Source organism: Colobus angolensis, unplaced genomic scaffold (assembly GCF_000951035.1).
Source record: "Colobus angolensis palliatus isolate OR3802 unplaced genomic scaffold, Cang.pa_1.0 Scaffold231, whole genome shotgun sequence".
NCBI classification, from domain to species: Eukaryota; Metazoa; Chordata; class Mammalia; order Primates; family Cercopithecidae; genus Colobus; species Colobus angolensis.
In genome coordinates, this window is record NW_012115500.1 from 573450 (window position 1) to 593131 (window position 19682).

Below are 19682 nucleotides of genomic sequence, written 5' to 3' on the forward strand. Positions count from 1 at the left end.
CTCTGTCGCCCAGGCTGGGGTGCAGTGGCCGGATCTCAGCTCACTGCAAGCTCCGCCTCCCGGGTTCACGCCATTCTCCTGCCTCAGCCTCCCGAATAGCTGGGACTACTACAGGCGCCCACCACCGCGCCTGGCTAATTTTTTGTATTTTTAGTAGAGACAGAGTTTCACCGTGTTGGCCAGGATGGTCTCGATCTCCTGACCTCATGATCCGGCCGCCTCGGCCTCCCAAAGTGCTGGGATTACAGGCGTGAGCCACCGCCCCCGGCCGTCTCCATTTTTTTTACTACAAATTTTATTATTTTATGTTTAATTTTTAAACCCATGGTCCATTTTTAAGTGATTTTCATAAGATAGGAAGTAGATTAAGGTCCACTTTTTTGCCTATAGAAGTTCAATTTTTCCAGCATCATTTGTTGAGGGCTCTTCTTCATCCATTGAAATGCTTTTGCACCTTTAAAACAAATCAATTGAGCATATTTGTGTGGGTCTAGTTCTGAATTCTCCATTCTGTTCACTGTTCTATATGTCTATATGTTCTATATGTCTATCCCTCCACCAATCCAGTCTTGATTACTGGAGCTATAATAGTAGGCATTAATGTCAGGTAAAGTGATTGATCTTGTTTTATTCTTCTTTGACAGCATTGCTTTAGTTACTCCAGGTCCTGTGCATTTCCATATAAATTTTAAAATAAGTTTGTATCTACCCCCCAAAAAAAATTGCTGAGATTTTGACAGGAATTTTATTAGACCTGCAGATCAATTTGGGAAGAAGTGACATCTTTACTATGTTGAGTCTTCCAATTCATAAACACTGTGTTTCTCCTCACTTATTTAGGTGTTCTCTGATTTCTTTTATCTGCATTTTGTAATCTCAATGCACATAAACTGTATGTGTTTTTCTAAGTGGATATTTAAGTTTTATTTTTATTTGGAATTGTTATAAATAATATTGTTTCAATTTTCATTTCCATATGATCATTGTTAGTATAAAGAAATGATTCATTTTTTACATTGATCATATATCGTGCAGCCTTAGTGAACTCACTCGTTTCAAGAGTGTCTTCGTAGACTCCTTTGGATTTTTCTGTAGACAGTCATGTCATTTGTAAATAGAGACCATTTTATGTTTACCTTTCCAAACTGCATGCCTTTTTTTTTTCTTGTATTTGGTTTATTGCAGCAACTATTAATATAACTTACAATACTATCTTGAATAAGAGTGATGAAAATATACATCTTGGTTGTTCTTAATATTAGGGAAAAGCATTCAGTCTTTCACTATTAAGTATGACATTAGGTTTGTTGTAAATGCTATTTATCTAATTAAACTGTTAAACCTCTTTTCCTAACTTGCTGAGAGTTTTTTTAATCATAAATGGGTGTTGGATTTTGTCAAATGCTATTTCTTCATCAATTTATATGGTTATATTTTTTTCTTTAGCTTTATTATATAATGCATTATACTGATTGAGTTTAACCATTGAGCTAGGCTTGCATACCTGGAATAAATCCTACTTGCCTATATATTGACTGATTGACTAGCAAAAATATTTGCTAGTATTTTGTTGAGGATTTTTGTGTCTTAAGTTTATGATATATATTGGTATGTAGTTTTTGTTTTGCTTTGTTTTATTGTCTTTGTCTGGTTTTGGTGTCAGGGTAATACTGACTTTATAAAAAGATTGAGGAAGTTTTTTCTCCTCTATTTTCTGGGAGAAATTGTGTGAAAATGATATATTCTTATTTAAATGTCTGGTTGATTTTTCCAGTGAAACCATTTGACCTGGACATTTCTGTTTGGGGAGATTTTAACTATCAATTCAATTGCTTTAGAGGTTATAGGGCTACCTAGATTGTCTGTTTCTTCTTTGTTGAGTTTTGGTAGCTTGTAGTTTTAAAGTATTTGGTCCATTTCTTCTAAGTTATCAAGTGTATGTGCATAAAGTTACTCATAGTACTCCTTCATTTTTTCAGTGGCTATAGAAACTGTAGTGATATCCCCTATTACATTTCTGACATTGGGGACTTTTGTCAGCTTTCAAGAAAGAGATTTATCAACTTTGTTGATTTTCTCAGGGAACTACTTTTTTGTTTCATGGATTTTCCATATTGTTTTCCTGTGTTCAGTTTCATTAATTTATGCTCTTTTCTATATTATTTCCTTCTGTCTTCTTCCTTTGGGTTTATTTTCCAATTTCTTGAGGTAGGAACTAAGATTATTAATATGAGACCTTTCTTCATCTATAATGTAAGCATTTAGTGCTGTAAATTTTCCTCTCAGCACTGCTTTTACTGCATCCTACATATTTTGTTATGTCATTTTTTATTTTCATTCAGTTCAATATATTTTTTTAATTTTTTGAGACTTTCTCTTTGACCAATGGATTACTGAGAAGAATATTGTTTAATTTCCACATGTTTAAAGATTTGCTTGTCTTTCTGTTATTGATTTCTAGTTTTATTACACTGTGGCTTGAGAACACGTTCTGTCTGATTTTATTCTTTTAAACTTGTTGAAATTTGTTTATGACCCAGAACATAATCTATCTTAATAAATGTGCATGGATGCTTTTTTAAACTGTGTATTCTGCTGATGTTAGGTGAAATGTCTCATATCTGTCAGATCCTGTAGGTTGAATGCGTTGTTCAAATAGTTCACATACTTGTTAAATTTCTTTCTAGTAGTTCTATGCCCATAGTTCCGAGCAAGGATAAGGTGTGGTAATGAAGTCCCCAAATACGACTTAACATTTGTCTATTTTTCCTTTCAACCCTATCAGTTGTGCTTTATGAATTTTGAGACTCTCCTGTCATTTTTCCCTCAATTCCTTAAAAAAAAGCAGTAAACAATATTTCTGAACAACAGGGCTTGAATAAAGAACTTGTAAATGTAATTTATCCTGCCTTACTGCAACATAGGAATAGTGCAGTGACCTTGACATACCTAAGAACAATCGGCATCTGTCATTTGTTAAGAACAGTGGACATACTGGTGTCATCTGTTTCCATGAAAAACAAAAATTACTACACAGTAGTGTTCGGGGACCCATGCCACATTTGGGATTTTCTTGGGATCCCTTATAATATGAGTACTCACAACTGGCGTTCCAAATGTCCTGGCATAAGTAGGAATTAGGGGCAGGGATCAAAAAGTGGATCTGCCATTTAACCTAAGTTGGGCACAGGCACAACTACATGGGCATTTTGGGCTTGAGTATGTTTTCTGTATTTGGAAAGATGTGCTGGATTAACAACGAATGATCTGGCACTTTAGATACCTTAATAAATGAACAGACTCAACTAGCCAGATATACATTCAAAACCAAAACAAAGCCAAAACCAGACAAAACCTTTGGATTATTAATGAGTGTATGTTGACCCTCATTTTGGTTATCTGCATAAAGTCATCTTTGAAGGTTTATCCTATAAGTAGTTTTGAATAACGGTGAGTAAGCAGTGATGATATTGGATATTTATTTCCCATCATGAGAAATATTTGTGGATTACTTAGTGCAAAATAAAAGAAGGATAGAATGATAGCTCTACTAGTCCTTTCAAAAGTGCAGCATATCATCCCATGCTGTAACTAAAGAAACAGACATTTGCCTGAAATTTGCAACAAAAATGCCACTTTTATAAATTTGGTAACAGTTTTTATCCTGCGAGTAGAATGGGAGAGTGGGGAGTAGGTTAGAATGTTTACTTTCTCTGCTTTCTATTTCTGTGATGTTTGGAAGTTTTATTAAAGATAATATATTACTTTTACAATTAAGCTATTATGATAAAAATCTATAAATATTGTTCTACATTATAAATGTTGAATCAACCCTTGTTTTAAAACAAGAAAGGGAATTATTTTTAAAGGAAAAACAATTTTGATAAATTAAGTGCTTGTTCCTATAGGGACAACAAGATGACCGTGCTAAGCTTGCTCCAGAAATGCTTTCATTTTACAAATTCCATTTGGTTTTTCATTCTATCACTGACTGTTTAATGAGCCACTTTAGCTGGCCTTTCCCCAGGGTTAACTCACAACTCTTCCTAAATAATCTCAGTCATTTTCCTGGAGCAGGTGTTGTTTTCTAGGCAGCTCTTGCCAAAGGGCAGCATAATAATTAACAAGCTTCAGATCAGAAGGATTCAGGGTCTCATTTCTTGCAAAGGATATGTGTCTCACACTGTAATACTTTTGAAACTTACTGTTTTTTAAGGAGATTTTGACACTGTAATGAAAGAATTCAGTATACTTCTAAATATTTGCTTCTTTTTCTCTGAGAACAACTCTTGAAGATGTAGAGATTATGTCACTCCTTGCAGCAAAATGAAGCTCTATTTTCTGTAAAACTTGCCATTATATTTCAGGATTCGCTATTTTATTTCGGATATTTCACATGTTACTGGGTAGCTAAAGTCAGCTACACTATAAATTCCAGACGAGAGAGAGCCATTATTCAGCCTGCACATTTAGTATTGAAACTGACTCCCAAATTTGCAAAGTATTAGTGACTTGAAAAGGAAGAGCATTCCATGATAGGAAATGCAGACAGTATGAGGTTCAAATGCTCTTCAGATTTAGTTTGATTTGGAGAAAGGAAATGTTCTTAACTTTAGATATTAACAACTAGATCCTTTAGACAAAGTGCCTAAATGTCCAAAAATATTCATAGAGCTTCTTACTGTGGTTTGCTCCATAATGCTTCTCTCTGATATGTCTTATCCGATATTTTAGGAGTTCGTGATGATTGTCGTCTTTGGTTTGGAGTTCATCATTCGAATCTGGTCTGCGGGTTGCTGTTGTCGGTATAGAGGATGGCAAGGAAGACTGAGGTTTGCTCGAAAGCCCTTCTGTGTTATAGGTGAATATCAAAGTCTCAGATACCTGGACTGATGACACCAACATTCTTTTCTTCTATCTCCTGTTTTGCAATATTTGATTAATATTAAAAGCTAACATCCATGGAGTACTTATCATGGACCAAGCACTCGTGTTTTGAAAATGTTGACTCATTTAATGTTGACTCCACAGCATTATGAGGTAGACATTTTTATTATCCCCATTTTACAGTTGAAAACTTTGAGGTGAAGAGAGGCTGAGTTAGTTGCTGAATTCATACAGCTACTAAATGGTAGAGCTGGAATTTTAGCCAGGCAATCTGGCTCTAGAATACCCACTTATATCAATTAACTTATATGGAAATACATGGTTCTCCAGTGTTGCCCTGATTTAGGGGAACATTGATTTCAGTGAGTATAAAAAACCCTTTTTGCTCTACAATATGACACCAGGTTATGCTCTGGATCAGCTGGAATAGATGGCAATACATTGGTACTGGTAACGCATATCAATTAACATTCTTCAAGAATGATTATAAGTATGGTTTACTTAATGCATTGGTAACTGTAGACTGGACAAAGTGCTCTACACCCTAAAATATGAGTCCTCTACCCTCCAACCCAAAATACTCAAATACATAGCACATCTCTGCACCTCCCTAGCTGCTATGGTTTCTGAGAGACATCATTCACCTGGGTTCCAGCTTGAAATTGTACTTCCTAATGAAGATGCCATAGAGCATTCTGGAATTAAGATCTGGCATTTCCCAGTAATATTTAAAAGTATTATAAAATTGAAAAGTCTATATGTAAAAGCTATTATTATCATTATTATTTAGCAGCTAACTTTGGCTTTCTTGCTTTTTTGTCTTTCTCGCTTCTTAGGCAGCCATTCAAACCCAAATACTGCAAATTCTTGATGAGGCTTGTTTATTTCAACTATTTTCAACCTGAAAAAGTAGGTTTTTAATTTACAAAATAGTTTAGGCTATCTTCTTCAGCTAGCATAGGTTTTCTGTTTTGTTTTAGGAGTCAGGAATTGTTGAGTGATCTTCTTAGTTTCCTCCCTTACTCCTGTTCCCTATGGTGGGGGCAGAGTGGATTTAAGGAATAAAGTGTATCACCATCCATGGACACTGTTAAGAAGAATCCTTTATTCCATACTTCTTTCATAGTATGCACATCTCAAAAGTCTCCACTTACTAAACCAGAATTTATGGAAATGTGGCTGTGTGTGAGACATTGGTGTTACAATAGTGAATCTAGTGGAATTCTAAGTTAAATCTATCTTAAAATACCTTGTTTGGCCCTCATGAATGCAGCCTGTTTGTTCAGCTGTCTATCTTCTCCAATAATAAGCTTTACTTCTTTTTGGAAGCCATCATGCTAAGGTATGGAGCAAAGTAGGTGGTAACTCCAAGCCTTGCAGGTTCATAAAGCCCCAAGGCAAATTAGTGAAGGCATTAGATTTTTCTCCCTGGAGATGGTTTTTTCTCTCCAAATTCTCTACTCAGGCAGCATTACAAAGGACTGTAACTTGATGTGAAACTACTGCACAACAAGTACTTTCTGTCCCATAAGGGGCCCAAACAAAACAATTCACAAGGCAGATGGTTAGCCAAAATTCACTCAACTTCTACAGGATAAGGTCAGTTCATGGATGACTGGAAAAATGTTTCATTCCAGATTTTAAAACCAATTAAAACTTGGCTTTGTTCCAATTCCAGAAGCAATGCCAATGTATCTCTGGCCTCCATGCGAAAAAGAAAGCTTTTTCCCAGATGTCTGCTGCCTTTTGATAGCTGTTTTCGGCTATGGATACATCAACACGTCTTAGTCCTTTAGTCTTTGTCTTCCTGTCTCAGGTCCTTGAAGGTCTTGATATAACATGTAGTTCTAAAAATGGTGTTATGTTATCTGTAATCTTACTTGCCTTTAGACCTATCAATAGTGACCTTAAAAATGTAGTATGATGCCCGGCGCAGTCACTCCTGCCTGTAATCCCAGCCCTTTGGAAGGCTGAGGAAGGCAGATCACTTGAGCCCACGAGTTTAAGACCAGCCTAGGATGGAAAGACCCTGTCTCTACAAAAATTTAAAAATTAGCCGGGCATGGTGACACGAACCTGTAGTCCCAGTTACTCAGAAGGCTGAGACTGGAGGATCACTTGAGCCCAGGAGTTTGAGGCTACAGTGAGCCATGTTGCTGCCACTACACTCCAGCCTGAGTAAAAAGAGTAAGACCCTATCTCAAAAAAGTACTAGTATGACATGGTTTAGGCATAATTGCAGTTTTGTTAACCTTTCGGACCCTTTCTTTATTTAGATATTTTACCTCTAGTAAATTAATTGCTTTGGAAGAAAATTTCATGGATAAATATACACAATGAATGCCCATTAGAACAAAGTCTACATTTGTACTTATAGTTAGGATAACTATGAATTTTTTTAATCTTTTATTAAATGTACATGTTTGACCCATGGTCCAGCTGAATGGATGTTATAGTGAAGCGTGTTCAAATGTGGCTTACTTATCAGTATGAGGTCAGTAAAATTTAACCTACACTAAAGAATCAAAAATCATCTTCCTAAAGGCAGCAAGCTGTACCAGATGACTATTGAGACTATTTCTAGGCCTGTCCAACAGGTTCATAAAAATGCTTGACGTAACTGGTAAAATACTAAAGTGAACACTGTAGTCCGCTTGTTCAACCTAATTTACTGTGACAAAATGAAAAAAGGAATAGCATCTCTTATCTGTCCATGATAACTGTTCTGAATGGATGTTTAGAAATGTAGCTAAAACCTCTCAAAACTTCATATATTTGTAAGATTTGATTACTCTGAATATGCCAAGTACACACCCAAATATTTTTAGAAGTCTTGAGCATTCGAGAAAAGAACATAGAAAAGATTGTGGTAGACTGACTGTGCCTTCAACCTGGGAAATGCTTTCTGTAAGCACACCAATGTTTTTCTTTCCAATTGGAAACAGACTGAAGCTGCTACAGTGGTCAGCTAACAAGTCTCATGTAGTATTGCACCCTTTTGACAAAGGCCCAATTGATAGAGGTTTTATGGACTAATTCCTAAAGATTTTAGCATGTCCCCTTCTGAACTGCCCACCTTCCTTACCCCTGCACCCTAGCCAAAACCGAGAGCATTTCAAAAGTTCATTGATTTCACAAATCATAAAATCATTACATATTTGTGTTTGGAAAACGTATTTTAAACAATTGTAACATAAGGGAAGAAACAAATCTATTTAACTCTTTTTAATTAGGTACTTTCTTTCATTACTACTGTGTATTGATTTATCTCTGCTTGGTTTTAAGCATTTGCTTTGAAAATTGGTAAAATCTTATCTCTAATATAAAATTCTTCCTCATATCTATCTGTTCAATTTTTATGTCTCTTCTAAGACTCTTCTGTCATAATAACTTGTCTAGAGCTATGAGCACTAATTGCTGCATTGCTGATTTGGACAGTCAAATGTGTTTTGGGATGACCATCCAAGCTGCCCTTCATTTACCTGGACAGGCTGCTTTATGATTTCTCTATGTGAAAACACAAAACACTCACCCAATAATGTTGGATAAAGAATTTGTGAATAACCTCTAAGACTGATTTCCTAGTCATTCTTTTTTCTAGCTTTCATTACTGACCTACCCAAAAATCGCAGATAGACCAAAGGCTGAAATTCGGATCACCAATAATGAGCCTGATGTGTCAGGAAGCCAACAAATTACTTCTCACAGTGGTTTTTTTTAGATTCCTTGGTGACGCTTTCCAAAGGCAGATATAACAGGGCCATATTTTTCAGTCTTGCAGGGAGTCTCAGTGAGAAAATACCAGCCTGTTATTAGTCTTGGATCTGTATTTGATGCTAAGTGTAAGTTGATTTCTTATTGTTATTTTCACAGTTTATTTTCAGTGTAATTATTTCCACAAGAGGACAAAAGAGGCATAAAATAAAATTGAAGCCTTTATTAAAATCAACCAGATGGCTGAGGCTACTCTAATATACCTATGATTTCATCTTATTAAAAGGCAACTTAAGTTGCTAATGTGTTCAAAAGTTAGATCACAGACTCCCAAAACTGCAACTGTGTTCTAAATTGATTTGAGACATCATTTTTCTGTTTCTGTCTTCTCTATCTTTTGTTCCAAGAGACTTACTCTTGAGTGACATTATTTTCTATACCTTCTACTCCCTTTTCCCCTTTAGTAGAAATTATATTATTTCACTTATTTTCTATTAGTCATATGCTCTTCTGTGACTTTTTACTTCTAAGTGTTCAAACTCCCTCAGTGCACATAGATTCCTTCCATGTGATTAACTGGACCACCTGAGGACAATTAAAACCTGTTGGATTGACTGATCACAAAAACATTAAAACAATTTTAATCCCTCTAGTTAATAATGCTGATATTTACTGAGAACTACTATATATTAGGTACTACTCTAAGCGCTTTATAAATATGGTCTTATTTAATTCTACGTAAGTTCTGTAATGTCCCTATTTATTTTGTTGTATTGTATTGTATTGTATTGTATTGTATTGTATTTTTTGAGACAGAGTTTCCCTCTATCACCCAGGCTGGAGTCCAGTGGCACAGTCTCAGCTCACTGCAACCTCCACCTCCTGGGTTCCAGCCATTCTCATGCCCCAGCCTCCCGAGTAGCTGGGACTACAGGCACACACCACCACACCCAGCTAATTTTTACATTTTTAGTAGAGATAGGATTTCACTGTGTTGGCCAGGCTGGTCTTGAACTCCTGGCCTCAAGTGATCCACCTGCCTCAGCCTCCCAAAGTGCTGGTATTACAGGTGTGAGACACCATGCCTGTCCTTTATAATGTCCCATTTTATAGACGAGGAAGTAAGACAAGACTTAAGAAATATGCCCAAAGTTAAAAAAAAATGATAGGTGAAAGAACCTGGATTTATTTCTCTTTATTTCACTCTAGAAAAGTATACATACCCAACTGGAAAATTGTCTTTACTGTTTATTAGCATTTTAAAATTAAATTTAATTGAGCCTTATCTATTGTCATCAACTTGTAAACAAAAGAACATGATACTATTATGCTTATCATTAGTAATTCAAAATCTTTAAAGAAAAGCCAGACTTTATAGAACATTAAATGCAGTATCAGCCTTAATTATATTAACTAAATTATGTTACCTATTGCTGCTCTCTAACCTGAAGGGGAAATTAGGACCTAAAATAGACTGACTTGGCCTGTATCAAACTTGCATGCTCTTGAGTTGATGTTATCATGAGGCTCCCTGGGTATTTCCAAACTGGAGACATCTCGAGAGTAAGTAGCATCACTCACAAGAATACCTTCAAATGTTTTTTAACATTAATAAACTATTGGTAATTTAGGTAATTGTTGACCTGGTACACAAACTTGAAAGTTGAACTTACCAGGTAGCTTGATTACCTGATACGATTGGACCACATGAAGAAAATTTATTTCCAAAGAGGAGAATGAATAACTAAGGATTATTTCACACTCTTTCTATAAACTTTAGTAGAGCACTATGATATACTGTATTAACATTCTTACTATCACATGTTACATAAGAAAATTCATTCACAGACAAAGTATTTATTATGTGCCAAACACAATCTTAGGTATAAAGGATACAAAAGCAACTAAAACATGGTCCCTGGCTGTAAGAATAGACTCTCCTGTGCCCTTAGAGAATGGCAAAACTGAAAGGAAGTATACTATAATTATGGTGTTACAAAGCAAAGGTGATGGAAATTGAAGTAGTCCTAGAAAGAAGGCTATGGAATATCATGAGTGATTGTATAAAACAAAGAAGCAAAGGATTACCCCCAGGTTTTCAAATTATGTTTGAGTCATCCATCAAACATTTATACAATTTCTGCCATGTCCAGGCATGCTTATGGATGCTGGAGAGCCTCTATGGCACCAAATGGACAAGGTCTTCCTTCTTATAGAGATAATATTCGTGTGGACAAATAAAAACAATACACAAATATGTTTTTGAAAAACAAGATAATGTCAGCTACAGATAAGCACAATGAAGAAAATAAAACAGAAAGAGTAGAGGCTACCTTAGCTTGGGTGGTCTGAGAAAGTCTTTCTAAGTAGTTGACACTTGAGTTGACCTGAATATTAAGAAGAAGACAGCCATGAGAAGGTTTAGACACAGATCTTTCCAGGCCAGGGAATAGTAATTGCAAGGATTATTAACACTTGTTGAGCTTCAGTTGTTCAAGGTGGAGACATAAGGTCTTGTGGCTGGAGCTCAATGAGCAGTGGGGAGAACAGCAGAAGGTGATAGAGGAGACAGGCAGAGGTCACAGCTGAAGGCCATGTAGGCTCTGCTACCCTGAATCAAGGTTCCTTCTAAAGACAGGCCACCAGGCAAAGGTCCAACGGGTTGCTGGCAGGCCTAATATGAATACTATTCCGGTTATGAACAGCAACATTAATCAGGCAACAAAAAGTATGGCTGTTTAATGCCCTGGGTTTTTTAGTCATCTATGACTGTTGGAACCTCATATCAGCAATATACAAATTATTACCCATTCTGAAAAATATAAATGTAAGTTTATAAGGAAATAATCCTCTGAATTTTCTGTTTCTATATTTCTACCCTTAAAATATAAAATTTTACATTTTTTTTTAAAAAGTGTTATTTTTCTATGAGGAACTGGAATTAGAATATGAAGGAAACTGTTTTACAGCTCAGTGGTATCACCAGTAAGCATTTCCTAAGAGCCTCCTTGCCAAAGGACTCTATTCCATACTCTTAGTTATGATGATTGCAGTGCAGAATCATTTCATTAAGGATTGTTTATTTCTTTTGAGAAATTGTCCCTTTTTGCCTTGAGATGTTATCTGAAACTGTATGATCAATACGAAGCATTAAACTGTCACTATGGGGTAAATTTTCAAAGTGGTGCCTGCAATTTGCCAGTATGAGTCCCATTAACTTCAGTGGAAGTCCTGCAGTTAAACCCCTGCACATGGCTTTGAAAATGTTCTACAGTTTGTCTTTGTGGTGCCTTCTTTATTTTTAATAAATATCACAGAGCAACTCGGTGCATAGTTGATTGCAGTGTTTAAGAACGTGGATAATGTACTGTGCAGGAGGAGACTTTTAAAATTAGATTTTAAAGCTTCATTTCTATTGAGTCACAACAACAATATAAATACATCTTTAATTCTTCAAAGAGCACCTTTCTATAAAGGAATTTGGAGCTCAATTAGAATATAGAGGTTATAAAGCAGCACCATGTCCCTCTGAGACATGTTTACCTCACTCTATAGACGGAAAAGTCGAGGCACTGTGAAATGGGGGTGCTTTGTCCTTAGCCCATAAATCAGCAGTAAAGCTAGGAATACCATGCTGGCCTCCCAATAGTTCATTGCTCTAAAGCACTGCCTCTTGTTGAGTCAAATTTAATTATAGTATAATCCATTTAATCTACTTGTAGAAAAATAAGGAGCAGGAAAAATGAATTTATTAACAGATCAGTGGAAAACCATATTACATAGATTAGCAATTGTCTTTTCAAGATCCATATTTTCAGCATGTACTGGGTGGTGTCTGATGCCATGAAAGCAATTATCCTAATTCCACTGGCCAGAACTGGCAAAGAACTTCTCATTTTCCTCACTTTGAAACATAAGTAAAGGGGTTCCACTTGAAAATTAATAAGCCATGTGATATGATTAGATTCTTGTCCCCAAATCTCCCTCCTTCTAGGGACCATTGTCTAAAGTCTAAAAGAAAACAGACCAGGCACAGTGGCTCATGCCTGTAATCCCAGCACTTTAAAGGGAGACCAAGGTAGGAGGATCACTTGAGCCCAGCAGTTCAAAATCATCAACCTGGGCAACATAATGAGACCCTATCTCTACAAAAAAATAAATAAATAAATAAAAAAGTAATAGCTGGGTGTGGTGGAACACGCTGGTAGTCTCAGCTACTCAGGAGGCTGATAGGGGAAGGTAACTTGGTCAGTTCAGCCCAGGAGTTCAAGGCTGCAGTGAGCTCTGATTGCACCACTGTACTACAACCTGGGCAACAGAGTAAGACAGACAGAGAGAGAGAGAAAGAAAGAGAGATAGAGAAAGAGAGAGAGGAAAGAAGGAATGAAGGAAGGAAGGAAGGAAGGAAGGAAGGAAGGAAGGAAGGAAGGAAGGAAGGAAGGAAGAGAGGGAGGGAGGGAGAAAGGAAAGGAGAAAGGAAGGGAGGGAGGGAGGAAAAGGAAAGGAAAGAAAATAGATGTAACTATTATAAAAGATATGTAATTTTTTATTTTGGAATAACTGTAGACTTACTTGGAAGTTGTAAAAATAGTACAGAATTTCCATGTTCAAATTCACTCTTTACCTAACTTTCCCCAAAATATTTTACCTACGTATAATGCAATTATCAAAACCAGGATATGAATATATACTATTAACTATGGCCCTTATTTGAATTTCACCAGTTTTTACATGCATTCAATTTTTATATACACTCCTATTAAATTTTCTCGCATGTATATATGCATTTAACCACCGCCACAATCAAAATACAGAACTTTTCCATCACCCTAAATAAACCTGGAATGATATACTTTGTATTACTCCTTTACAAGTACTCCCTCTCTTCAATCCTAACCCCTGGGAACCACTGTATCTGTTCTGTTTCACTATAATTTTGTCATTTTTATAGTGTTATATAAATGAAATTGTAAAGTAGTAATCTTTTGAAATTGGCTTTTTCTTACACAGTATGATGCTCTTGAGATCCATCCAAGTGCATCAATAGTGCATTCCTGTTTATTGCTTAATAGAATTCCATGATCTAGATGTAACACAATTTGTATATTCATTTACCTAACACAGGTCATTTGGGCTGCTTCTAGCTTCTGCTATTACAAATAAGGCAGCTATGTACATTCACGTGTAGGTTTGTGTATGAACGTAAGTTTTTATTTCTCTAGGGTCATATGGTGCTGATTTATCTTTATCAGAAACTGCCAAACTGTTTCCTTTTAAAATATAGAAATGCTAAGTGTGAGCACGTGCATGGAGGTCAGCAGCCCCACCCCCTGCCCCACGCTGCCACTGCTGCCAGTGTGAACATATGCATGGAAGCTGGCAGCCCCAAGCTCACCAGTAGCCTGCCCCCATGCTGACACTGCTACCAGCATGAGTGTGCACATGGAAGCCAGCAGCCCCATGACCACCAGCACTCTGCCCCAGTTGATGAGCATTCACCCCACCACACTGCCACTTGCTCTTGGCACTGCTCTTGACACTTACAAATGAGCACAGATCCTGCTGCCACCACCCCAACGAAGTGCTTTGGCTGGCACCACCCATCAGAGTGTTGTGGCCAGAGGTCCAGAAACGCCTCAGCCCCTCCAATGTAGCAGGTTCCTAACTTCAAGGGGCCAGAGAACAAAGTCAGGGATCCAGTAACAGCCTCCCAACGTTACAGCATGCAGCCCAAAAGTTCTGAGCTGAGCCTTGCTCCCTAAATTCTTCCAGAAATGAAGCCAGTCAACTGAACCACCTTATATGAGACTCAAACTTTCCAGGGCATTAAAGAAGCTAAAAGCAGAAAAACCCATCCAAAGGACAGCAGTTTCAAAGACTGAAGGAAAATCAGCCCGCACAGATGATAAAGAACCAGTGCAAGAGCTCTGGCAACTCAAAAGTCAGAGTGCTTTCTTACCTCCAAATAACTACAGTAGTTCCACAGCAATGGTTCTTAACCAGGCTGAAATGACAAAAACAGAAATCAGAATATGAATAGGAACAGAGATCATTGAGATTCAAGAGACAGTGAAAACCTAATCCAGGGATTCTAAGGAACACAACAAAGTGATACAGGAGATGAAAGATGAAATGGTCACTTGAAGAAAGAAAGGAACTGATCTGATAGAGCTGAAAAACTCACTTCAAGAATTCCAGAATACAATCACAAATGTAACAGCAGAATCGATCAAGCTGAGGAAAGAATCTCAGAGCTTGAATATCACTTCTCTGAAATAACTCAGTCAGACAAAAATAAAGAAAAAAAGATTAAAGAAGGATGAACAAAATCTCCAAAGTATGGGATTATGTAAAGACACCAAATCTATGACTCACAGATGTCCCTGAAAGAGAGGGAGAGAAAGCAAGCAACTTGGAAAACATGTTTCAGGATATCATTCATGAAAATTCCCCCAACTTCACTAGAGAGGCCAATGTTCAAATTCAGAAAATGCAGAGAACCCTTGTGAGATACTACACAGACAACCATCCCCAAGACAGATACTTGTCAGATTCTCTAAGGTCAAAATGAAACAGAAAATGTTAACAGCAGCTAAAAAGAAGGGGCAGGCCACCTCCCAAGGAAACCCCATCAGACTAACAGCACACCTTTCAGCAGAAACTCTATAAGCCAGCAGAGATTGAGAGCCTATATTCAGCATTATTAAAGAGAAGAAATTCCAAACAAGAATTTCATATCCAGCCAAATTAAGCTTCATAAGTGAAGGAGAAATAAGATTCTTTTCAGGCAAGCAAATGCTAAGGGAATTCATTACCATCAGACCTGCCTTATAAGAGGTCCTAAAGGGAGTGTTAAATATGGAAAGGAAAGATTACTACTGGCCACTACAAAAACATGCTTAAGTACATACACCATTGATGCCAAAAAGCAGCCACAGAAACAAATCTGCATAATAACCAACTAGCAACAAAAAACAGGATTTGATCCTTCAAATCCACACATATCAATATTAACCTTAAATGGAAATGGGCTAAATGCCCAATTAAAAGACACAGAGTGGCAAGTTGGACAAAGAAGCAAGACCCAACTGTATGCTGTCTTGAAGAGACCCATTTCACATTCTATGACACACACAGGATCAAACTAAAGGGATGGAGAAAAATCTACCAACCAAATGGAAAACAGAAACAAGCAGGAGTTGCTATTTTAAGTTCAAACAAAACAGACTTTAAACCAATAAAAATCAAAAAAGTTAAAGAAAGGCATTACATAATGGTAAAGGGTTCACCTCAAAAGGTCAGACTTAACTATCCTAAATAGATATGCATCCAAAACAGGAGCACCCAAATTCATAGAGCAAGTTTTTAGAGACCCACAAAGAGATTTAGAAAACCACACAATAATAGTGGGAGACCTTAACACCCCACTGACAGTATTAGACAGGTCACTGAGGCAGAAAACTAACAAAGAAATTCAGGACCTGAATTTGACACTTGACCAAATAGACATCTACAGAAATCTCCACCCAAAAACAAGAGTATATATATTCTTCTCATCTGCACATGGACCATAATCTAAAATTGACCTATTAGCCATAAAACAATCCTTAGCAAATAAAAAAAAATCATACCAACCACACTCCCAGACTACAGTGCTACACTGCAATAAAAATAGAAATTAATGGAAATTAACCTGCTCCTGAATGACTTTTGGGTAAACAATGAAATTAAGGCAGAAATCCAGAAATTATTTGAAACTAATTAGAACAAAGATACTACATACCGGAATCTCTGGGACACAGCTAAAGCAATATTAAGAGGGAAGTTTATAGTGCTGAATGCCTACATCAAAAAGTTAGAAAGCTCTTAAGTTAACAACTGAACATCACACCTAGAGGAAATAGAGAAACAAGAGCAAATCGACCCCAAAGCTAGTAAAACACAAGAAATCAAAATCAGAGCTAAACTGAAGGAAATTGAGATTTTAAAAAAAAAAAAGTACAGAAGATCAATGAATCCAGGACTTGGTTCTTTGAAAGAATAAATAAGATAGATAAAATGCTAGCTAGACTAATAAGTAAAAAAAGAGAGAAGATCAAAATAAACACAATCAGAAATGACAGAGGGATGTTACCACCTACCCCACAGAAATTTAAAAAACCCTCAGAGACTGCTAAAAACACCTCTAATGCATACAAAGCTAGAAAACCTAGAAGAAATGGATAAATTCCTTGAAACATACAACCTTCCAAGATTGAACCAGGAAGAAATTGAATCCTGGACAGAGACCAATAATGAGTTCCAAAATTGAATCAGTAATAAAAAGCCTACCAACCAGAAAAAGCCTGGGACCAGAGGGATTCACAGTTGAATATTACAAGAAGTATAAAGAAGAGTTGGTACCATTCCTACTGAAACTATTCCAAAAAACAGAGGAGGAGGGACTCCTCCCTAACTCATTCTATGAAACCAGCATCATCCTAATACCAAAACCTGGCAGGGACACAGCAACAACAAAAAAAACAAAACTTCAGGCCAAATCCTTGATGAACATAGATGCAAAAATTCTCAATAAAATGTTCGTGAAATGAATCCAGCAGCACATCAAAAAGCTAATCCACCACTATCAAGGAGGCTTCATCCCTGGGACACAAGGTTGGTTCAACATACACAAATGAATAAATGTGGTTCATCACATAAACAGAATTAAAAGCAAAAACCACATGATCATCTCAATAGATGCAGAAAAGGCTTTTGATAACATTCAACATCCCTTCATGTTAAAAACCCTCAACAAACTAGGCACTGAAGGAACATACTTCAAAATAATAAGAGCCATCTATGAGAAACCCACAGCCAACATCCTATTGAATGGGCAAAAGCTGGAAGCATTCTTATTAAACACCAGAACAAAACAAGGATGTCCTCTGTTACCAGTCCTTTTCAACATAGTACTGGAAGTCCTAGCCAGAGCAATCAGGCAAGAGAAAGATATAAAAGCCATCTGAATAGAGAGGAAGTCAAACTATCCCTGATTCCAGTCAGTATGATTCTATGCCTAGAAAACCCCATAATCTCTGCTCCAAAACTCCTTGGTTTGATATACAACTTCAGCAAAGCTTAAGGATACAATGTCAATGTACAAAAATCAGTAGAATCCCTATGCACCAACAACATCCAAGCTGACAGCCAAATCAAGAATGCTGTCTCCCAAGCTTGCCGCCATGGCCACCTACAAACCGGTTCAGATCCGGCACAGTGAGAGTGCTTGGAACCTGAAGAACCACTTCAGCGGCCGGTATGACGCAGACCTGAGCCCGGCGGGCCACGAGGAGGCAAAGCAGGCACTGCCAGATGATGGCTATGAGTTTGACATCTGCTTTACCTCAGTGCAGAAAAGCGCGATCCGGATCCTCTGGACAGTGCTAGATGCCATTGATCAGATGTGGCTGCCAGTAGTGAGGACTTGGCCCCTCAATGAGTGGCACTGTGGGGCTCTAACCAGTCTCAATAAAGCAGAAACTGCTGCAAAGCATGGTGAGGCCCAGGTGAAGATCTGCAGATCCGCTCCTATGATGTCCCACACCTCCGACGGAGCCCAACCATCCTTTCTACAGCAACATCAGTAAGGATCACAGGTATGTAGACCTCACAAAAAATCACCTACCCTCCTATGAGAGTCTGAAGGACACTATTGCCAGAGCTCTGCCCTTCTGCAATGAGGAAATAGTTCCCCAGATCAAGGAGGGGAAACGGGTACTGATTGCAGCCCATGGCAACAGCCTCCAGGGCATTGTCAAGCATCTGGAGGGTCTCTCTAAAGAGATTATTATGGAGCTGAACCTGACGACTGGCATTCCCATTGCCTACGAATTAGACAAGAACTTGAAGCCCATCAAGCCCATGCAGTTCCTGGGGGATGAAGAGGCTATGCACAAAGCCATGGAAGCTGTGGCTGCCCAGGGCAAAGCCAAGAAGTGAAGGCCAGCAAACAGGCTACTGTCCCGAGGAGCACCCTCCCTGCCCATTGCATCCATCTGCCCCTCCCTCCTGCACGTCACACTGACCACATCTGTAGACATCTTGAGCTGCAGCTGCAGATGGGAACCCATGGCTCCCATTTTCATTTTAGCCATTTTGTCTTCTGTACCCACTCCCTTCGTACATTCTAGTCAGAATAGCACTTCTAGGGCACAGGTTCTCAGTCTAAGCTGTGGAAAAGCCCCCCTTATCCAAGAGAGTCCAAAGGTAGTGACTTGGGTTTTTGCGAGTGCTTTGTTTACTAAGAACTTGTGAGGAGGAAGCATGCTAAGCCATGACCAATGAAGAGAAGCAAGAGAGCCTGTCTGCCCCCAGGAGCTAGTCCTGTGCTCTTCAGTAGTCAGGCCACTGCCTGGGGACTCTAGTCTTCCCAGTGGAAGATGAATGTAACCTGCATGGTGATGTGACAACTGTTTCCTCCCTGACCCCAGAGAAAATGGCTCTAGAAGGTTGGGATCAATCCTGAATTTAGTTTATGTGTTACATTTACTTTTATTTAAAAAAAAAAAAAGTTTAGTGTACATAAGTAATACAAAACAATAACCCTTCTAAGGGTTTCTCGTGGTGGTTGAAATAGTTCCACATGTGGTCGTCAGAAAATAAGCCATTCCTCATACCAATATGGGATAAGCTCCTTGACCTCTGAGGGGCAGGAGTGCTTCCTGCTGTGTGTTTTAGAATCCCTCCCTTCCTTGTTTTGTGGTAGTGAAATGCCTCTTGGTCCTGTCCAAGTGTGTCTTTCACTGATTTCTGAATCATGTTCTAGTTGCTTGGTCCTGCCACATGGGTCTAGTGTTCATTTGAGCATAACTGTACTAAATCCTTTTTCCAGATCAGTATAATAAAAGAGTGATGTGCAATAAAAAAAAGAATGCCATCCCATGCACAGCAGCCACAAAAAGAATAAAATACACACCAGTTAGAATGGCGACCATTAAAAAATCAGGAAACAATAGGTGCTGGAGAGGATATGGAGAAATAGGAACATTTTTACACAGTTGGTGGGACTGTAAACTAGTTCAACCATTGTGGAAGACAGT

General features: G+C 37.8%; 2 protein-coding genes across 3 annotated transcripts in view; both read left to right on the forward strand.

Moving 5' to 3' along the window:
* The window catches only part of KCNQ5 (potassium channel, voltage gated KQT-like subfamily Q, member 5), a 561810-nt gene that overhangs the window by 397611 nt on the left and 144517 nt on the right, over positions 1-19682 (forward strand). Inside the window, exon 3 of one of the 2 annotated variants that reach the window (XM_011944425.1) lies at positions 4735-4861. The exons of the other annotated variant lie outside the window; for it this stretch is intronic. Within the exon in view, the coding sequence (XP_011799815.1) occupies positions 4735-4861 (127 nt within the window). The remainder of the gene's footprint in view (positions 1-4734; positions 4862-19682) is intronic. 2 annotated transcript variants of the gene reach the window in all.
* Positions 17820-18582, forward strand: LOC105513538 (phosphoglycerate mutase 1-like). Its single transcript, XM_011944424.1, is given in 3 exon segments — positions 17820-18164; positions 18167-18182; positions 18185-18582. Coding segments are annotated over 3 exon segments (753 nt in total). The 5' UTR covers positions 17820-17825.